This window comes from Podarcis melisellensis (assembly GCF_964234715.1).
Source record: "Podarcis melisellensis genome assembly, chromosome: 2".
Classification (NCBI taxonomy): domain Eukaryota; kingdom Metazoa; phylum Chordata; class Lepidosauria; order Squamata; family Lacertidae; genus Podarcis; species Podarcis melisellensis.
The window spans coordinates 91792774-91814706 of record NC_138529.1 but is presented as its reverse complement, the minus strand read 5'-3'; the positions used below and the strand labels follow the sequence as shown (position 1 = coordinate 91814706).

General features: G+C 41.4%; 1 protein-coding gene across 7 annotated transcripts in view; it reads left to right on the top strand.

Moving 5' to 3' along the window:
- CNTN6 (contactin 6) overlaps positions 1 to 21933 on the top strand; it is a 196966-nt gene that overhangs the window by 112452 nt on the left and 62581 nt on the right. For 6 of the 7 annotated variants that reach the window (XR_014165831.1, XM_081901481.1, XM_081901480.1 and 3 more), the window contains exons 6-7: positions 806 to 1009; positions 10260 to 10362. Coding sequence is in view for 6 of the 7 variants with exons in the window: in XM_081901481.1 (XP_081757607.1) it covers positions 806 to 1009; positions 10260 to 10362 (307 nt within the window). In the remaining variant the exon portion in view is untranslated. The remainder of the gene's footprint in view (positions 1 to 805; positions 1010 to 10259; positions 10363 to 21933) is intronic. The other variant, XM_081901484.1, reaches the window with a different exon arrangement.

Here is a 21933-nt window from a genome sequence, read left to right as displayed (position 1 = left end):
GGGTAATGTAATCCACCCACTCGCTGTATTTGTCTTCCTTAGAACTAATTCAGAATCAGTTGTTACATATAATTATCAGCTGTACTTGCAGATGTACGTGTGTCCAAGGACTGACAGTATTATATTAACCCGTTGAGGATACAGTACCTCCTATCTGATAAAAATGTGTTCCACTGCAACGTACCCAGCAACTTAGAACGAGAAAGGGAAGCTGTTAAAGTAGCCCAACACATAGGCTCCTTGCCTCCACACTGCTATCCACATTATCCCCAGGGCTGCTTCTCTCGAACCTGCTATACTTGATGACAATTCATTCTAGTGTGTGACTCATCTCCATTAAAAACTGTTCCGTTGAAGATGAAAATGGGTGATTTCTGGTGGCTCAAATCATTACTGATATTGCATTCAACAGGTGTATGTATCTGTCAACTGGTGTTCTTCCTGCCACCTAGATCCCTGGCTGGATTTTAAAATGTTCTGCTATCCATGATTTGCTGTTGACATCACTGCATCTACATGTTTCCCTAACCCTAAGGTGCTCTCATTGCAAATGGCAAATGGCAAAGAGAGTGGTGTTATTTCAGCATTTCATTTTCATTTAAAGAGTGGGGAGAAAACCACTTGAACAGAAAGAGGACAATGAATGAATCAGGATGAATGAAACACTGCTTGAAGGTTTACCGTTAGAGCCTTGCTTTTCTATGTTAGTTAACTTTATCAAAAACCGAAATCACAGTTTGCCTCCAATAGTGCTATCAGAGTTTTGCTAGGAAAATATGTGTAATAAGTGTTTGATGTTTTCCAGATTTATCCTATGCTTGGATTTTCAATGATAATCCCTTATATGTTCAGGAGGACAGTCGTCGATTTGTATCTCAAGAGACAGGAAATCTATACATCGCCAAAGTGGAACCTTCTGATGTGGGCAACTACACATGTGTTGTAACCAACATAGAAGCCAAACAAAGTGTGCAGGGCCCACCCACACCCCTTGTACTCCGTAGTGATGGTAAGGCTTGTTTTGCATACAATCTCAATTAAACCACCTTAAAAAATGCAGCCTGCCGACTTGTTAAAGTCTACAGAGGAGTCTCTCTTGGTGATCCCACATAGAGTGAAGTTTGCAGTCGAGGGGTCCAGAAGAACGCTTTCTCCGTGGTAGCCCTGCAGGTTTAGAATGGCCTCCTTTCATGAGTTAATCATGACAGTATATTATTTTCATTCAGAAGACAGGTTTAGATGCACTTATTTGCTTCTCCCACCTGCGTAATTTGTGATTGTTATTAATGTATGGTGCTTGCTTGCTTATTTATTTATTTATTATTGTTAACTGTGATTTTAATTTACCCTTTGCTACACTGGGACTCTTGAATGAAGAGTGAACTATAAATACTTGCATAAGATATCACCTTAATATTTTTGAAGTGCAATAGATTATCGCAACATTTGTGTTACCCATTTACATTAATCAAAGAGCTCCTTTTGAGTCTGAGTCTGCTCACCATTGCTAAAATGAAATAATTGAGCAAATAAGCAAAGGACGACAGAGTGGCTTAAATACACTGCAAAAGTTTTTTTCAAATGCCATTGATTTTTTTTTTTAATGAATTTTATTTTGGTGACATGCTAGGAATCCTCTGTTAGAGATTGCTAGTCCCTGGGATTTCTGGGAAGAGCAAATGACTGTTAGGCCAGTCAGTTTGTAAGGAAGATATGTCAACAGTAAACCAAGCACATTGCAGGGGGAAAATAAATCCTAATCCACATGCTAATGTTATTATTCCAAGAATGCTCAGATTCAGATGTGACAGGCTTTCATTGTTTAGAGCTACAAAGCAGAACACTAGATTTAATCCAGTTTAGTCACTGAAGTGAAAGGCACTTTAAAAAAAAAAAAGGCTTTTAATTAAATGTTTGCAGTTGAAAATACATAGCTCAGAAATCTTTTGGTGAAGTGTTTTTGAAATGGGTTGACTCCTTCAAGCCATGGCCCCTCTTAAGTGTAGCTAAAAGGGCTCTCATAAAATAGCAACAACTATTGCAAGGCGTTATGTTCCATACTGTAAAGCTGTGGGACATTTTCAGCCCAAGTGCACATTCCTCTGTGGGGAAGAACAATTGGCATAACTGGGAAAACCAATGTATGTGACTTTGTACAACTGCCTACATTTCAGGAGGACAAAAATCATTTCTGCTCCTGCAGCAGGGGCATATTTGGCCCCTCGCCTTTTCCTCAAAGATGACTCAGGAGAATTGAAACCCAAAGGTAGGGGGCTTCCGGTCTAGCGAGACTCTGAGCCAGGCGGGGATCTCTTCGTTGCGGAGGATCCCGAACTCTCCGGGGGAAAATAGGGGTGTCGCAGGGCGCAGCGAACCCCTGAAAAGTATCTGCAGGACGATACGGATACAGAGGTTCCCGTGGAGCCGAAACGCTGATCCCCGGCCGTCAGGTAACTCCGTTTTGGAGCGAAGAGCACGGCGGGGGGGGAAGCGGGCTGAGGGAAGCCATAACTGCCTCTGGGGAGCGAAGCCCCGAGCCTGGAGGAGGAACGCTAGATTCTCAGATAAAAGGACAATTTCGAATTAAAGAAGGAGGCTGTACAAGTTTGATTAAGCTAAAATTCGAGTTGGAAAAGAAGAATTTAAGAGAGCTTAACTTCCACCCGAGATCGCATTAGACGCAGAGCGCTAAGCAAAGCGGAAAAAAAACGTACGAGTCGCTAGCGGACAGAACTCTCTCTCCCTGAAAACTTTCTAAAGTGCTGGATATTAAGTAGCAGGGGAGGAAGGCAAGGGGAGAGCCAAAAGAAACAATATAATCTCTGGACGGACTTTGTCCCTGTTTCCCCAGCCTGTGACAAGGTAGAAGGAAAGAAAGGATAGTGCGATCTTTTGAAAGTACTGCGTGAGAGAAGATAAGAGAAATAAGAGACGCCATTATTTCCCCCACGGTCAGCACGTACCAGGAGAAGGAGGAGGGGATAAGAGGGGGAGTGCATGACAGGGGGTTTACTACCCAGCAGAGACGTGGACAAAACAAAATATACTAAAGGTTCCTCCCTATCTCCCTCTCAGAGAGAAAATCCTTATTAGAACACAGCGGAGATTTGAGATTTGGGGTGCTCTCCTCTTCTTTTGCCCTTTCAAGACACTCACTCCCCCCTGGCTAGCAGGATTAACAGCGCCCTTGCGGTAGAGGAGGAAGCTGCAACACAATATACTATTGTAATATATCACTACTTCATTTATTCTTCCTACCCACCCGACTCATCGGAACTGGGTTGGAAGCGAAAAACAGAGCACTGTCTAAGGGGCTTCCGGAGCCTCTGGAAAGTGATTTCAATCGCGGCCAAAAGGAGTTAGCCCAATTGAGGGCAAGAAGATAAAACAGGATTGGAAGACAGTGAAAGGGGGATTAGCCCAATTGGGGGCAAGAAGATTCAGAAAGAAAGAAAAGGGAACTGGGGTATCAAATTTTGGAAGTGAAGTTGGAATCCTCATATTTAACGGATTAGCCTAATTGGTGGCAAGAAGTAAGAAGACTAAAATTGGACCAAATTCGCAAAGACTGCAAACTTAAGGAGACAGTGGGAACTGGAATATAGACTTCCTCATTCTTTTTCTAAATTGAGTTTTCTGTTGGGGGAGGGGGGAGTTGGTTCTCCGGGAAGTGGGAAGAAGGGAAAAACGGTATACTGGGTTTAATTTAAACGGTTCAGCGGAATCAGACCAAAATCTCACAATGTCATACACGCAGAAAAAGGTAGGGGAGGGGGGGACCCCAACTGAAAGAAAGGGGTCCAAACAAGAATCTGATTTCAGAGCAGAAATATTAAAAATGTTCAGCGAAATTAGACAGAGTGAAAAGAACTTAGAATCAAAAATTGAACAGGTAGACGCAAGAATTGGAAAAATGGATAAGAAAATAGATGAGACAGTAAGAGAACTCAAAGGGCAAATTAAGGAAGTATCTAAAAGAACCCAAGCATTAGAAGAGGGGATGAAAAAGATAAAAACGGAAATAAGAGAATTAAAGCGAGAAGAAGATAAAACTAAGATGGGACTCCAGGAGACCAACAAAACCCAAGAAGAAATGTGGGATGCCATCTCTATGAGTGAGCTTCGACAACGGGAAGCAAATCTGAGGATGAGAGGGATACCAGAAACGCAGAATGAGAATATCAGACAAAAGTTAATAGTAGAGCTGGCGCGGTGGCTGGAACTCCAGGAAGGTGAAGTAGCAAATATGATATCGAACGTCTTCAGAATGAGGGTTAAAACAAACAAAGCGAAGAAATATCCAGGAGACTGCCTCATAATTTTCAAAGATAGGGACATGAGAAATTTGGTCCTTCAAAAAAATAGAGAAAAAAGGCTAATTATAGACGGTAGCTACACAATCATTTTCAAGGACATTCCAATTAGATTATTGAAACGGAGAGACCCCTATAAAGCAATAGTCCAAACTCTCAAAAAGAATAATATAGAATTTAAATGGGAGTTCCCCGAGGGGATCTCCTTTTTTTACAAGAGCAAAAGGCACAGACTGACCAATCCGCAAGAGATAAGTAAATTTCAAAGGAAATACAAAGAGCTGACGGCAGAAGAGGAGGAAGAGGATAAGGGCGCATCAGGAGGAGAAGAGACAAAGAGGAAAAACAGCCAGAGAGACGAGAAACAGGAGGAAGAAGAGGCGAGAGAGGAAGAGGAGGAAGAAGAGGAGGAAGGCATCTAAATACATCTAAGTAAAATAATATGGCTTTAAAAATCTGGAACTGGAATGTGAATGGCTTGAATGAAAAGAAAAAACGCAACAAGGTGGAACAATTTTTAAAGAAGAAAAACTTAGACATAATTTGTCTACAAGAGACCCACATCGCAAGGGGTCACAGAAGGATCCTGATTAATAAGAGATTAGGCAATGAATTTATATCCTCAGATAAAAAGAAGAAGAGAGGAGTGGTAATGTACGTCAAAAGCAAAATAGAAGCCCAACAAATATTCAAAGACGATGAAGGAAGAATGATGGCAATTCAGATCAATTGGCAAGGTGAAAAAATAATAGTGGTCGGGATCTATGCGCCAAATGATAATAAATCCGAATTTTACAAGAAATTGGAGGACAAACTATTAGAATTTGCAGACCAAAAGATAGTTTTGATGGGAGATATGAATGGGGTGGTCTCCTTAGAAATGGATAGACTAAGGAATAACAGCTCAAAAGAAGGGAAGTTACCTAAGTCTTTTTTTGAAATGATAAAGAGCTGTAATCTAATAGACATCTGGAGGCTGAGATACCCACTAAGAAAAGAATTCACATTCTACTCCGACCCAAATGAATCTATGTCCAGAATTGACCAAATTTGGATATCAAATGAGCTGGCACCGAGAATATCCCAGGTAGAAATTCAACCAAGAGTAATCTCAGATCACAGTCCTTTGGAAATAGAAATCAAGAGTTTGGAAGAAAGATCGTTTAGATGGAAAATGAGCGACTACTTATTGGATGATCAAAAGGTAATTGAAGAGGCGAAGAAGAAATTGAAAGAATATTTTGAAGATAATTGGGACAAAGGAACGAAGAAGAGTGTGGTCTGGGACGCAGGCAAGGCGGTGATGAGGGGGTACTTTATCCAACAGAATTCGATTAAAAGAAAGAATAGAGAAAAGGAAAAGAAGGAACTATTAAGACAAATTATGGAAAACGAACAGAAACTGATAAAAGAGCCAAATAATGCCAGAATCAAACAAAGTATTAAAGTGCTGCAAAAGGAGTTCGAAATGATGATAAACAAAGAAGTTGAATGGAATATTAAAAGATTAAGACAAAAGAATTTTGAATTTGCAAATAAAGCAGGGAAGTGGCTGGCATGGCAGACTAAGGAAAGAAAAGAGCGAAATACAATAAACAAAATAGAGGTGGGTGGAGAGGAGATAACCAACCCTAAGGGGATTAGGAAAGGATTTTTGGATTTCTACAAACAACTGTATAGAAGGAAAGAAAAGAACAACACAAGGAAAATAGAAAGATATTTAAAAGAGAAAGAAGTACAGAAGATTCCAACAGAGGCACAAGAGAGACTGAACACTCCAATAAGATTGGAAGAGATAAAAGAGGCAATCAAAAAACTGAAAAATGGAAAAGCCCCGGGACCAGATGGCTTTACAGCAAGGTACTATAAAGAACTAGAGACAACTCTGACACAACCAATGAAAGAAGTGATGAATATGATTTTGAAGGAGAAAGAGATTCCGGAGACGTGGAGAGAAGCACTCATAACATTTATTCCAAAAGACGATGCAGATCTGACGCAAGTCAGAAATTATAGGCCAATCTCCCTATTGAATACGGATTATAAAATCTTCGCAGGGATACTGGCAGAAAGGCTGAAAAAGGTTTTACAAGGAATTATACATGAAGATCAGGCAGGCTTCCTTCCCGGCAGACAGATGAGAGACAACGTGAGAAATATTGTAAATATTATAGAATATCTGTCTGCTAGGAATGAGAAGCAGGCAATGCTAATGTTTGTGGATGCTGAAAAAGCATTTGATAATGTATCATGGGACTTTCTGCTGAAAAACATCGAACAGAGGGATATGGGCAACGATTTTTTCAACGGAGTAAAGGCGATATACACGGAGCAAAGAGCCAGATTGATAGTAAATAGTGTGATTTCAGAAGAAATAAAAATCTCAAAAGGCACTAGACAAGGCTGTCCACTGTCCCCATTGATATTCATCATGGTTCTGGAGGTGTTACTAGACTCAATAAGGAAAAAAGAAAGAATAAAAGGGGTGGCGGTAGGAAAAGACCAACATAAAGTAAGAGCCTTCGCAGATGACTTGGTGCTGACGGCTGAAGATCCGCTGGAGTCAGCTACAGAAATATTGGATGAAATTGAGAAATTTGGAGAGGTAGCGGGGTTCATAATAAATAGGAAGAAAACAAAAATCATGGTTAAAAATATGGAGAAATCAGCGACGGAAGAATTGCAGCAACAAACAGGAATTGAAATCGTCAAAAAAGTGAAATACTTAGGAATTTGGCTGACCCCAAAAAATATCGACCTATACCAGAATAACTATACACCGACATGGAATAAAATTAAGAAGGACTTGATAATATGGAATAGACTAAAATTATCCATTTGGGGCAGAATTTCTCTAATTAAGATGTCAGTATTGCCCAAAATGTTATTCCTATTCCAAATGCTACCGATCTTAAAAGGAACGTTGATTTTTAAAGAATGGCAGAGGTTGATCGCAAGATATGTTTGGCAGGGGAAAAAACCAAGAATTAAACATAAATTATTGATAGATGCAAAGGAAAGGGGGGGTTTTGCCCTGCCCGACTTAAAGATATACTATGAGTCAGCATGCTTATGTTGGCTGAAAGAATGGATCAACCTGAAAAACACAAAGCTGTTAGATCTGGAAGGATTCGATAATAGAGCTGGATGGCACGCCCATTTATGGAAGGAGAAGAAAAAGGGTTATAAATCATTTGAAAACCATATCTTTCGGAGAGCCTTGCTGGAGGTATGGGATAGATATAAAAACATTCTGGAAGTCGGAGTCCCACATTGGCTGTCCCCATTAGAGGTGTTGGCAGTTAAAAAAGTTAATATGAGAGACAACTGGGCGACTTATGGAGAATTGGTGAGGAAGGAAGGGGGAAAATGGAGGATAAAACCATACGAGGAAATAAAAGGGCAGGTTTATGATTGGCTACACTACCTCCAAATAAACGAAATGTTTAAGAGGGATGAAAAAGAAAAAGGGTATAGAGAAAGAGAATCCAAATTTCAAATAGAAATAGTGAATAACAACCATAAGGTGATTTCAAAAATGTATAAAATCTTGTTAGAATGGTATACGATGGATGAGGGGGTGAAAGATACGATGATTCAATGGGCCAGAGATTTGGGACAAAACATAGAAATAGATGATTGGTACAAAATATGGAACGAAAACATAAAATTTACAGCCTGTGTCTCCCTAAAAGAGAACTCAATGAAGATGGTGTATAGATGGTACCTGACGCCAGTAAGATTAGCTAGAATGTATAAAATCAGTAATAAATGTTGGAGGTGTGGAGAGAAGGAGGGTACATTCATGCACATGTGGTGGGAGTGCAGCAAAATAAGGGAATTTTGGGGGACTATACACAGTGAACTGAAGAAAATATTAGGATATAATTTTGTTAAAAAACCGGAAATTTTTCTATTAGGAATAACAAGAAGGGATATAATAAGGAAAGACTGTAAATTTTTTCAATATGCTATTACGGCGGCAAGGATGCTGGTGGCCCAGAATTGGAAAGGAAAAGAGGTCCCGACTCTGGAAGACTGGAGGGCTAAACTTATGGATTACGCAGAATTGGACAAATTAACAGGCAAAATAAGATATCAAAAAGATCAGAAATTTTTGGAAAACTGGGGGAAATTTACGGATTATTTGGAAATCGTATGTGAGGAACAGACAACGTTAGTGTGTCTCAAAGAAGCTTTGTGAAAGAGTGAGGAACATTACGCAAAGAGAAACATAGAAAGAATTGTAACGTTTAATGGTAATGTTGAAGCTAAGAAATGTGTAGATAGGATAGAGGGTGCGAAAGATTGTCGGGAAAGTTGAGGGAGGTCTAAACAGAGAAGAGAGATGAGATGTAATGGGATACAAATAAGTTTTTCTTTTTTGTGTTGCTAAAATTCAATAAAAATATAGGAAAAAAAAAAAAAGAAACTACTCAGGAAAATGGAAAAAAAAAAAAAAAAAGAAACCCAAAGGTAGGGAGTGGAGGAGAGAGCCATTTGAGGCAGAGTGTGCAAGATCTGACACAATTTGGGGAAAGATATCATGCAAAATCTTGACAAACTCGTCCAAAATCAGTGCCGATGGTGGTGCCACTTCTCCACCAGCAGAGGATGTGGCAGGGCATGCAATGGTGGCAGAATAGGTGACGGCAGGAGCAGGTATGTGGTGTAGGGAGCAGCAAAACTTGTATAAACTACCTACGTGAGTCAGAACCCCGAAATCAGACAGGAAGTCTACATGTGTAGCATTGGCTCCCTGCTGCAGAACGCCAGGACTACACCTTTGGAGATCTGTCAGGCCCACTGATGTGCTCCCCCTTCAGATATATACCAGATGCTTGAGATGCCAGAGATTTTTCTTACCAGCAGTTTGAGTAATCTCCTCATTTTTAACCTGCATAAAGTATAAAAAGGTAAAGGGACCCCTGACAGTTAAGTCCAGTAGCAGAAGACTCTGGAGTTGTGGTGCTCATCTCGCTTTACTTGGCTGAGGGAGCTGATGTTTGTCCGCGGACAGTTTTTCTGGGTCATGTGGCCAGCATGACTAAGCAGCTTCTGGTGAAACCAGAGTGCGAATAGAAACGCTGTTTACCTTCCTGCCGGAGCAGTATCTATTTATCTACTTGCACTATGACGTGCTTTCGAACTGCTAGGTTGGCAGCAGCAGGGACCGAGCATAGGGAGCTCACCCCATCATGGGGATTCAAATCACCGACCTTCTGATTGGCAAGCCCAAGAGGCTCAGTAGTTTAGACCACAGCGCCACCCGCGTCCCTTGCATAAAGTATAGGTGTTTGCTCAGCACATCTATATTACATGGTTAATGTGCTTGGTGAGTAATAAGTTGTGCAGCCTGGTGGCATACTGTTACATCTATATGAAAAAAAATATTTTTAAAGCATTTGAATATGTATTTAAAAAGAGAAAAAAGCAGAAAAAAATACTTTAAATTCAGTGGAAATGGGATCTAGTTGAAGAAAGGCTTAAAATGATATGCGGTGGAAGGTATGAACAAAAATGTTTTGCAATTTCATCTAATGAGGGGTTTGCCCAGTTTCTCAGATGGAAACCCATTTTTCACAAGGGTTGGAGTGTGAAAGACATCCGACTTTAGGGCTGCATTTTTACAGAAATCAAGCCATCTTAGGAATTTGAAAAAGAATGTGCTGCATGACAACTGCCAAATGCTAGCTTCTTTTTCACAATATGGTTCAGGAGGTCAAGGTGAAGTCACTTGTATGATTTGATTTGTAGATTTCATACTAAGCACTTGCATGGTGATGAAGTTTTCCACAGTAGCCTGCTCATGTTCTCACTGGAAGACATTTACTAGCTTCCATAAGAAGAAGTAAGGCCACAATTTTTAATGTCACACTGATAATCTGTTGTAGTAGGACAGGTCTGAGGCACAACTGTAGCGCTCCCTGTTTTGATGTTCAACAGGTGTGATGGGGGAGTATGAACCAAAGATTGAAGTGCGTTTTCCAGAAACAACACTGGCAGCAAAAGGCTCATCCGTTAAACTGGAATGCTTTGCCCTTGGAAAGTAAGGTTCTTCATTTATTTTTTTCTAAAGTAAAAATAAAAAATCGCAATGCTTGTTTGCTGTAATAAAATAAGGACATTTCTCAAATAGTCTACCAAATGGGTATTGATTTGGATTTGAGTGATATCCTATGGTCATAGAAAGGTTTTTTAAATTTTAGAAATCCTGCAGGTCTGCCTTATAGAGGACAAATATACCATCTCACCAGAGCAGGAGGCTGCCCAAACAACCCTCCTGCTGTATCCCTGCTGTTAGGCTGTGGGGAATGGGTGAATTTTCCACCAAGTCATTGGTTTTTCATGTCAACTTTTAATAGGTTGTTAGCAGTTTCCTGATAACCAAGCTCCTCCAGCTAAGCATTCATTCTCACAAAACTATAATATATCTTTCTGAAAGAATGCTGATTTTTAAGAATGTGTGTGTGTGTGTGTATACATTTTACCAATGGTATTAAATCCTTCAGTATGAGAAACTTATGAAAACTACTGCAAATGCTTCTGCTGTCCCACTTTATGTTCCATTTATGCAAAACTGGTGGCTTTTAAACTTCAGAGTACACCTATGCTTCAACATATAAGGCTTAATTTCTGATAATTTGATCCAAATAACTACAATATGGACACTAGTTCTTCAGATCAAGCATGCATTTCACTCCCCCCCCCTTAATTAAACATGGATAATGTAGAACAGGGGTGTCAAACTCAAATTCATCGGGGGCCGCATCAGCAGTTTGGTCACCTTCAAAGGGCCGGTTGTATCTGTAGGACTATGTTGTATCTGTAGGACTATAAGCAGACCCCCCCCCCATACATCATATGTACTTACAGTACAGGAGAGAAGGGTTCAGGCAGCCGTTGGATCTGTCACATCACAGGATGGCATGTGCTCAATATAAAAACAAGTGGAGGTTTCCTGAATGCATGTAAAGTGGAGGTTTCCTGTGTAGAACGGCCGGCGCCGCTAGAGGGCAGACGTTCTCTGGCTTGTAGGCTGCCGCGCATGCGCTGAAGAGGCGGCTTTCTTGTGTCAAAAAAAAAAGCGAGAATAAAAGGTGAAGGCTGGCGGGCGGCGGCGGCTACACGGGCCACATGACGAGGTCTGGTGGGCCAGATTCGGCCCGTGGGCCTTGTGTTTGACACCCGTGACTTAGAATCATAGAATCGTATGAGTTGCAAGGGACCCAAGGATCATCTAGTCCAACCCCCTGCAATGCAGGAAACCCAGCTAAAGCATCCATGAAAAAGCATCCGAGGAATGAGAGTCCACAACTTCCCAAGGGAAACCGCTCCATCTTGAATTATAGTTTTGGAGTGAAAGTCCATACCATTAAAATCACGCTCAGCTCTGCCATGAGGCAAGAGGAGACAATTACCTCAGGCAGTGGGTGAGGCGGGTGACAAATTTCCACTCCTTCTCTTCATCCTTGCCATGGCTCCTACATCTAATTTCCCTCACCTTCCCAGCGCTTTACTGGTTAACTGATATGGAGCAGAAGTGCCTGTGCCTTGACTTTACCTCTTTTCCTCTTCCTCACTCTGAGGAACAACTCAGAGTTCTGGACGCTTGTGTATTTCCAAGTGGAAAGTACAATGATGTGTGTTGTCTCTGCATCACCTGCAAATATACGCTTACAAAACAAGCTGGGAAAGAGCTGTTAGCGTTATCCAAGCGCTAAGAAAGCTCCTGAGTGCCATTCTGAATTGTGCTGAATAGTCTGCCCACCTCTTGTCATGATGGATGGGTATATTCTTACCATTGAGTTTTCCAAGCAGAGAAATTGCTGGCCTACACAACAGGCAGAAAGTGTGGTCCACCACTGCAGTGCAGGGAGGAGTGCCCGAGCCAAGCATCATGGTTGACTGGTGCAAGGGAACTGGGACAGGCATGTCCCTAGGCATAGGTAGCATTGTTAGTCGCAAAGGTTTGGCAGTGTGTGGTTAATGCTGTTACTTGTAGCACCCTCAGCTCCTTGAAAAAGAGGAGCAGAGGCCTGTGAGGAGGAGGGAATCATACAGCGACTTCTCTCAGGCCAGGAACCATCAATGGGTACCCAACAAGGATGAGACCCATCCTTCTCATCACCTTTAACAGCAGTGAAGAGGCCTTATTTGTTTTACAAATGTGCTGTATTAATAAAGTTGTAGCCATATTCACCCATATATTGTCTCACATCTTCATTTGGGTTTAGGGAAAATGTGTCCATCTCTTATTTATTTTTAAAATAGGAAATAATTAGGGCAATCAGAAAATCAATTTGCTTTGTTGTTTTAAACATCATTGCAAATGTAGTGTCAGCTCTTCAAGTTGACCCACATTAAAGAAAAGCTTAAACTGGGGTGAGGAAACAAATTAAATTGCACATCTTTAAGATGTGAAATGCTTAAAAAATAAATAAGGAAGCATTTTCTCACCAGCTAGCTTGCTTCTTTCCAATCCTCTTGGCAAGACACCACATCTGAAATGTCAGGTTCCTGTTCCAATTCCTAGATATATTTAGGTTTACTGTGACTTCTCTAGAGTATTATGACTAAATATTTTGGTCTGATTTTAAAAAACAAAAACCCCACAATGAGCATTTTCTAGAGAGTAAAATTTCCTCATAAAAGTTTCTTCATAAGTGTTAGATGGAATATTTGGAAAGAGAGTCCAGCAGATAAATGCTATTTCAGCCCTGCCGCCTTCTTATTCCTTGTTATGAGGGAAAACACAAATTGTGTGCATTATCTCTTAGTGGAATTAGTTTCAAAAGCTGAAGGTCAAAGGATTAATTTAGCTTTTGCTGTCTTTTATATTATTTGACAGCAGAAGACACAATTATAGTGAAATACCTGACAGAACAAAGACCAATTAGGGAGCCGCAGGGGGGGGGGGAGAGGGAGACTTACCCAAATTACAACCACAGCAGAGTTTAGGTTTTTAAAAAGAAAGCAACGATTTGTCATAATAGACCACAGATATCACAGCTGGAGCTGAATTTGCCAAGAAAATAATGTAGCAACAGAGAATAAACTTGAAATTAACCCAATCCTAGGGTTTTGGTTCAGTCGAAAAAAGGGACAGAACAATCCTTTGGAGGTTGTGTGGAGAGTCCAGGCTGGGTAGAATGTCCTAAGTCCTGCTGGGCACATTGGCCAGGGTGGGAGGTCAGTGACCGCTCCCTCCCCCCTTTTCTTTTACTTGGTCATTGTAGTAATTGGTAACTGTAGAGTTAAACATTGTATCCAGTTATTATGGGTTGGAGCGAAGACTTTACCTTCTAGCTTGTTGTGGTTACTTTCATTTTCCTGTGTTGTTGTGTGTTGGCCTTGCTTCTTGGGCTGGTATAAATAAAAATTATTATTATAATTATAATTATAATTATTCTGCATGCGGCCCTCCTAACTGTGTCCTAGCATAGGAGCCCAGTTGCCAGGCAGGAGTATGCAGTGTGAGGAAGTCCCTTAAGTACCCTTATTCCGTTAGAGCTCTTTGCAAACATGCAATTTTGCTCAGGGCCGAGACCTAAATAATCAAGCAGGAAAACTGGAAGGCTGAACCACTTAATTATTATGCCCTTTTGGAACTTATTTCCCCCACCCCATGTCAGCGTTTGGTGCCAAAAGCCACCGGCACAGCTTTTCTCATCTCTGCTTTGTCTCATTTGTTTAACCAGGCATGGTCATAATTATCTGAGCTGCAAATTTAATTTTATTGTGAAGTATCCTGAGAGGAGTGACATGAATGATGCAGCACAGATACTGTATGATTGACTGAGGGTTATTCTGCATGCGCCTTCATTTGAAGGGAGAGACAAGGTTTGCTTATTGGCTATTCCTGCGTTGTTCCAGTCAAACTGAAATTGATGCCCAGTGTGACTAGACTTGTCACTTCGAAGAAAATATTTTTCTTCTTCTCTGTTTTAATTTGGTAACTTATGGATTCCTGGGCCTGCTGCCTGTTCTGTAGGATATAAATAAAATAGTGACTGCAGCCAGTGTTCTTTCAATGCTTTGGAGCGTTCAGGCAAACAAATTATAGATTTATCTTCACTGCCATAGATGCACATTTCTGCACTGTGTCCACTTATTCATGCTGAAGTGTGTCGGGGGGGTGTCTTAATTATTTGTGAAGCATAACACATTTGAGATCTTGTAATTCCTTTTACACAAAGCTGTGTTTGCATCAGTGGCTATCATGCCAAAAAACACCCCTTTATCTGCATCTTTAAAATGAGGAAACATGGCCTCATTAATACTATTATTAGCATAATGCAAACATCAGTACCACAGTGACATCTGCAATTATATCCAACTTGCAACCAAACCACAGATTACACTAATGCAAATGCAAAAACCAGGTCAGACTGAGGACAGAGGGCATCATGTGCTGCGTTGTCACAGGGAATAATAAAAAAAGTACAGTACACTAATGAAGCAAGCTATGGTAGTACAACTGTGCCACTACAAAGGAGTTGCAAAATGCCACGTATTACTCAAAAAATTACCATAAAGTATGCTATCTCCAGGAAAGTAGTGAAACATGATTCTACCCAGTACGTTTCCGAGCACAATTCAAAGTGTTGGTGCCTTTAAAGCCCTAAACGGCTTCGGTCCAGTATACCTGAAGCTGCATCTCCACCCCCATCGTTCTGCCTGGACACTGAGGTCCAGCGCTGAGGGCCTTCTGGTGGTTCCCTCACTGCGAGAAGCCAAGTTACAGGGAACCATGCAGAGGGCATTCTTGGTAGTGGCGCCCTCCCTGTGGAACGCCCTCCCTCCAGATGTCAAAGAGAACCACAACTACCAGACTTTTAGAAGACATCTGAAGGCAGCCCTGTTTAGGGAAGCTTTTAATGTTTGATGTATTACAGTATTATAATAAAAAAATTTGGGAAGCTGGCGGGGGTATAAATAATTTGGCAGATGGGCAGGGTATAAATTATTATTATTATTATTATTATTATTATTATTATTATTATTATTATTATTATTATATTGACAGTTTACAGACTGGACATGGCAGGACAATATTACAATTATTTTTTTAAAAGTCTTAAGCTAGTGCTTTAAGGCAAGAAGTAGGAAATAAAGATATAGAGCTGTGCCACTCTTGCACCTTGGTGTGGTTGGGAAAGATATGACCAAGCTGTTTAAGTGATAAAGTGGAATGTTTCGGTGGGTAAAATCGCTGCCAAAATTGGGAACAGGTTTTCGAGGGGTGTGTTGAATCCTTTCTGGAGCAGGAGTATGCCATTTACCATTTTAGAAGTACTTGCACCAGGACTTTTGGCTATGCAACAGAATTTCCTTTCCCACTTCTCATGTGCGTCCCCTCCCTCCCAATCCCTCTCCAAATATACTACATAGGGTTCAGAGAACCCCCCTAATGTGCTTAGGGTGGCCAAACAAGACTTCACCAGCATTGGGTACATTGCAATAACATTTTAGTGTCTGAAAGTTGACAGCTTGCGGGAAATTCAAGTTGAAGCTGGCCTAAATCAAAGCAGTCAAGCTTCTGGCAAGAATTCCAGTTCTGAACGTCTTCAGGGTTTGTTCTTCAAAATGGGAATTGAAATTTTGCTTTGAAATTTCTCATTAAAAAATTGGACTGGCATAATTGAAAAACCCTGTAAAGTTTGAATATTGCAAATATTAACTTCATGTCGAAAAGTATCCCATAAGTATTTCAAGCATATTTTGCCCAGTTATATGCTTTTCTTCCGAATCACTATCGCATCCAGTATCAGGGGAGAAACATACAATATACTGTTGTTAGCAAAGGTTATTTTTTCTGATTATATTATTAGACACAACGTATAAACACTAGAGTATGGAATTACTTACTAATGGGTATTTGTAGAACTGAAGTAATAAAGTGAAATCTGCCCTTAATTCAAACACTGTTTTTCCAGTGTCTTTAAATTATCTCATAAAACATGGACTCTTATTAAAATGAACAGTAGCAAAACCTCTCTCTTTGGATATGAAATTTTAATGTGGTCTTTTTGCAAGAGTTCTTTTTCCCCCTTGTTAAAATATTTCCACTTCTTAGTTGCAATGGATCACTGCTAAGCAGGCCTTTCATAATGAATTGAGAGTCATGTGTCGCCACAGCTTCAGAACCAAAATCTCATTCCAAGTATATTTACTCAGGAGTCCAATTGATTCATATAAGACATTTCCATGTAAGGGTATAAATGACTGTAACCTCTTCACATGAACCTGAGGCCAGGTGAATGCCATTATTTTCGTAGTTGTTCTTATATTGTTCTAGGAATGTATGAACAACTCTAAGAGTAGCCTTAACAAATTATAGTTCCCAGGATTCTTTGGGGGAAGCCATGACTGTTGAAATTGGTATGACACTGCTTTAAATGTATATGCAGATATGACCTGTGTGCATAATTTGGCTCCATCCCATTTTTGCATTGACCTGGGGTTTATTTATTTTTTATTTTTTTGCAAAAATGTACATTTAAATAACTTTCAAATAAGTATTTTTTACTTTCCAAATAGGCATTTAAAACTGTATTTTTCTTGCAAAATACATATTATGAAGTGTATTTTGATGATATATACCGGTAATCAGTCAAGAACTTCATAGAAACATCTTAGAAGTGCAGATTCAGTTCTGATCCATTAGTCCATTAGTCCAGTTCCATTAGTCCAGTCCAGGAAGATCAGTTCATAGATTCTGACCAGATGTCAGGAACCGGACTAAAGTGTATTGCTCTGAGGAAGAATGGTGGGAACCGCCATCTCCCTCTGTGCAAGGGCCTGATCCTGAAGCTCCTCTGGAGCAGGAGGATAATATCGACCTAGAGCAATGCTTTGTGGAAGAACACAGTTCATAAACTGACAGTTGGGCTAGGCTGGGAAAAGAACAACCAAGGGGAGAGGAACGGGAAGAGAGAGAGCTGGCTGAATCTTCCTCACTAGAAAGTGATCAGGCCATGAGCCCCTAGAGCCCGGCATCTGGATAGGGTAGCTTCTCGGAAGGCTCAGTGGTGGAGGGATCATATGGTGAGGAGAACGGATCCTGAATGCTCGTGCTGTGTTCAAGAAACCTCTCTCTTGCTGCAAAAGACTGCTTTCACTTTGTGCTGTTGTGTGTCGAGATCCCCAGGGCCACCCCAAATAACTCACACATCACACAGAAATTTTGTTTAAGGTTTTTGGCATAATTTTGGCCACAACTTTATTAAAATACAAAAATGTGAGTGGTTGCTTAGGCATTGGTTGTGACTATCTGCCCCCCCCCAGTGGGGGACAGACTGACATTCCGCACGCCTGCGAAAGTCAGAAAGGGGGAATACATTTGGGGGGGCGACGGAGCAGGGAGCCTGCCCTCAGCCCTCCCCAAATGCAACCAGGAGCTCTTATGTGGCTCTAGCCCCTTGACAGGGTTCGGACAAAAGCAATAGTGAGCCCCTGTACTCCTTTAACAGAATCCCTTGCAGCAGCCGCATTAGAGGGGCAGGCACAGCCAATCCATGCCCCTCAACCAATCAAACCATAAACCAATGCCTAACTGCAACCTTACAAGTTGTGACGATTTGCTACGCAGTAGGCAAAAACCAAATGGCACCAGCCAATCAGCCAGATAGACAAAATTCCTACTGGGCCCCTGCCCCAAGAGCAGACGACCCCATGACAGGCATAGCAAGGTCAAAGCAAAGAACCCTAAAGGGAGGGAGGGAGGGACAGGCAATCTGATGCACGGGGCGAAAAGAGGAAGCTCTACACCTCATGCAGGGAGTTTTAACATTTCTGGATGTCAATCAACAAATGGCAACATTAACTTCTTCCCAACAACAAGGGAAGCCCAATCACAACAGTGGCCAATGATCGATTAGCCCGCCCCACAACTTTGGAGTGCCCTGTCGGCCCCCACCGCAACATGTGCTCTCCATGAAGGAGAACACGCTTTATCTACAGAGAGGGGGAAGGTAAGCCTTGCCTGGCTACCTGACACCAGATCAGGTCAATTCATATCAAAATTCATAAAGATCAACTTCCTAAAGCATCCTTATTGATCCCACACAGCACTCTGTGATAATAGTCTCTACCCAGAATTGCTGGGGATTGGCTAAGTGACGTAGTGTTGGCTTTGGGCTTTTCTTTGAACAGCACAAACAAATTCATTGCACTTTCTTTTCTTCCCCAGCTGTTTGGAACCAAAACACAGCCTTCATGTTGTCCAGGAGACACACAAGCTTTCTCAGTGTCAGCATCTTGTACATTTCCTCCACACACGAAAACATGTGAACGCTGCATTTTGGGTGTGATGTTGTGGGACAATAGGAAGTTTGTGGAACCTGTGGAATTGGTTTCTTTTCAGCAAGATAATATTGAAAGCTGTTCAGCAATATTCTAATATTGAAAACTGTTCAGCAATATCCTAATACTCATCAGGTAAAAGGCCCCTGAATCCATCTGTTGACCCATATATAAAGGCATCCTGTCTTTGCAGCATGCACCACATGTTCTCATTTGCTAGCCTTCACCTGTCAAATGGGCATATCCATACACATTCAGAGAGAATCCTCTTTGTTCCTGTCTACTACAGCCTGACCTCAATATTTCTGCAGTACAAAAGATATTCTCCTCTTCATGATAAGCAGCCTACCATTTCTCTATACATTGTCATACTGGGATTATGGCTTCTGCTTGCCTTCTATTAGCGCAAAGGGAACAGATGGAGAGTTGCAGCAAAGATGCATGAACCCAAATGCAGGCAGCAATGGGAATTCCAGATATTATACCACAGCAAAGTGTCCTGGTTTAGTTGGGGCCGCCCTACTCTGCAGCACAATTGATAATCCACCCCTGCCTAGAACTCCTTATCACTCTCTTGATTCTTGTATCATTTCTTGCAGCTCAGCACAAAGCCATTATCCTTGGGAGAGAATAAAGCACAGCTAAGTGTTTAACGCAACAACTTATCTAAGTAAAGCAATGGTAATGCACATACTGCCTTTATGTGTCATACAGCTTTAGTCTCATGGAAAAGAATAAAAATACACAGGCACACACAAAAGAAGGAAAGGGAGAAGGGAGAGGAGGAGGAGGAGGAGGAAAGGATTTGTTGGGAAAGATCCCTGAGGAAGTAATTATGAGTATTTGATATGGAAAAGGAAACAAGAGGACAGCCTCATCGCAGGACACAGTAAACCTGAGCTGACAGCCTGACAGAAGAGGCTTCTCCTCATGGAGTGCCGCCTCTAGCTTTGGTGGTTCATTGCCAACTTTGTCTTATTCCAGAAGTCACATTTTAAAAAGACTGTGCAGTTTACAGAGCTTAGAAAAGTATGTAAATGGCTCATTTCTGGGTAAGATAAGTGCAGGTGGTGAGTTCTTAATTTCCCCCATCCTCTACTAAAATGAGTGTTTTTAATTTAATTGTTGAGAGTTCCTGCTGTTTTTAAACAAACAAAACAAAACACCATCAAAATCGACGATGGGCTTGGAATCAAATTCTGTAACCAGTTTTAATGAAAAGAAGTCATTTGCCTGTGGCTAAAATATGTGACATTGGTTTAAAAGCCTGTAATACCCTCAAGAATGCCACCCATGATCTATATCAATCTACTACAAGTCTACTCCAATTACATCTCTGCTTTGACCTGATCAGAAAATGTTTCACAGTCATACAAGAGATGATAGAAGTTTGAAAAACGAGTTCCAATTAGAGCAGCGCTTCTTGGTATGGATGCCCAAGTCTACATTAGAAATGAAAAATAACAACTGACAGTGAAGGGCTGGATGGAACACAAACTTTGCATGGATCAGGTTTCAAGCCAAGTCCCCAGGATCTCTAGTTACAGCGTTAGCTGGGGACAGATCAAACACACCCAATAGCTAGTACCAACAATGGCATGAAATGCTAGAATTCAAGAGGCACCATTTTATTCTTGAAAACTCTCACAGAGGGAAGAGTTTCCCTGGTCACAGAACCTGAGAACAGTTCCCCTGCCATTTTTTCACATACTGCAGTCTTTCCCCCCTCATTCCATTCACTTATGGATTAAGGAAGAGCCCAGTGGCTCTCCTAGGTTTCAGGCATTAGTCTACCCCAGACCTACCAGGAGATGTCAGGAACTGAACCCGGGTCCTTTTGCATGGAGTGCCCTACTTCTGAGTAGCAGCTCTTCCACTCATTGGGCAGCATAATTGTTACCCAAGTTTACAATATTATCTGAGTTGTCCCTGCAGGTACTGGTGCTAACAATATGTCTGTCTGAAATGTTTGCCAGTCAGAATAGATCCTACTGGACTAGATGGAGTGGCCAGGCTGCTTTTTGGCTCTGCAAAACTGTGTCAGGAGAGAATGCTCTTGTGTCAGGTGTGAGATACATGGGTATGGTTGGTGGAAGAAGGCCTTGTGGGCCAAATTCAAACTCTTGGTGGACCAAGTTTCATCTGTGGGTTGGAGGTTCCTTGCTCCTGAAATAGACTAGTTGTCTAGCACAGAATAAAGCAGCTTTGTAGGATCACAATACTGTAGAGTTGTGGGTTTTTCAATTCTGTAGACATTGATTAGGTCTGGGCCAAGTCTACAAAAGTAGCATGAGCCCCAAGTTCTCCAGTGGAAAGGTGTTTTGGATTTCCACAAGCAAAAAGCCAGAAGGTTAAGCAATTGTATTTGTTTTATTTAGTAAAACAAGTTATACCCCATCATTCCACTATAAAATAGCATTCAGAGCAACCAGTAACACCCCCCTAAAATATAACACAAACATAAACAATTCAAATGTTATAGAGTCATACCTCGGGTTACAGCCGCTTCAGGTTGCGTTTTTTTGGGTTGCGGACCGCTGAAACCCGGAAGAACCGGAAACGGTTACTTCCGGTTTTTGGCGGTCGTGCATGCACAGAAGCGCTAAATTGCGCTTTGTGCATGTGCAGAAGCGCCGAATCGCAACCCGTGCATGAGCAGACGGATTGCGAACGTGCATCCCGCATGGATCACATTTGCAATCCGAGCATCCACTGTACAAAACTGATAGGAAGATAGTATTGCTTAAATATCAGAGTGCTTCAAAAGTGCAGAGCCCCGGGAAAAGATGTTGTACTTACAATGGATCACACCTGCCAAGAAGACTCATGAGACGAAACATTAGGATAATGGCCATATTTCTTAATATAACAGCTTGGAAGAACTGCAAACAATTTAACCAATCAACCAAATTCAGAAAGTACAGACAAGTGAGAATTTTAGTTAATTCTGGTAGAGCAGCATCCCTTCAGATCCTTTAGCATGTCATACAGTTGCAGACGGTGACTCCCCAGCAAACTGGGCAGCAGCGGGGGGCTTGATTACTAGGTGAGCCTTGAATGTGAATTCCAATCTGGGTGCTACTGTCCAGCATTCACACAAAATGTGCATGTTGGGCCTTAAAGGACATCCCCCATAAGTCCCACCAGTCCTACTGCCTGGCAAATCACTAAAGGGTATCCTTAACCCAATAATGCCTCAGTGAACCTGCTGTTTCTCTCCCCAACCACCTTACCTGCCCACACTCCTTATACAAAGGTTGAAGAGCTTTGTATGAAGATCCATCAGGGCTCCCCCACACACACACATGGTCCT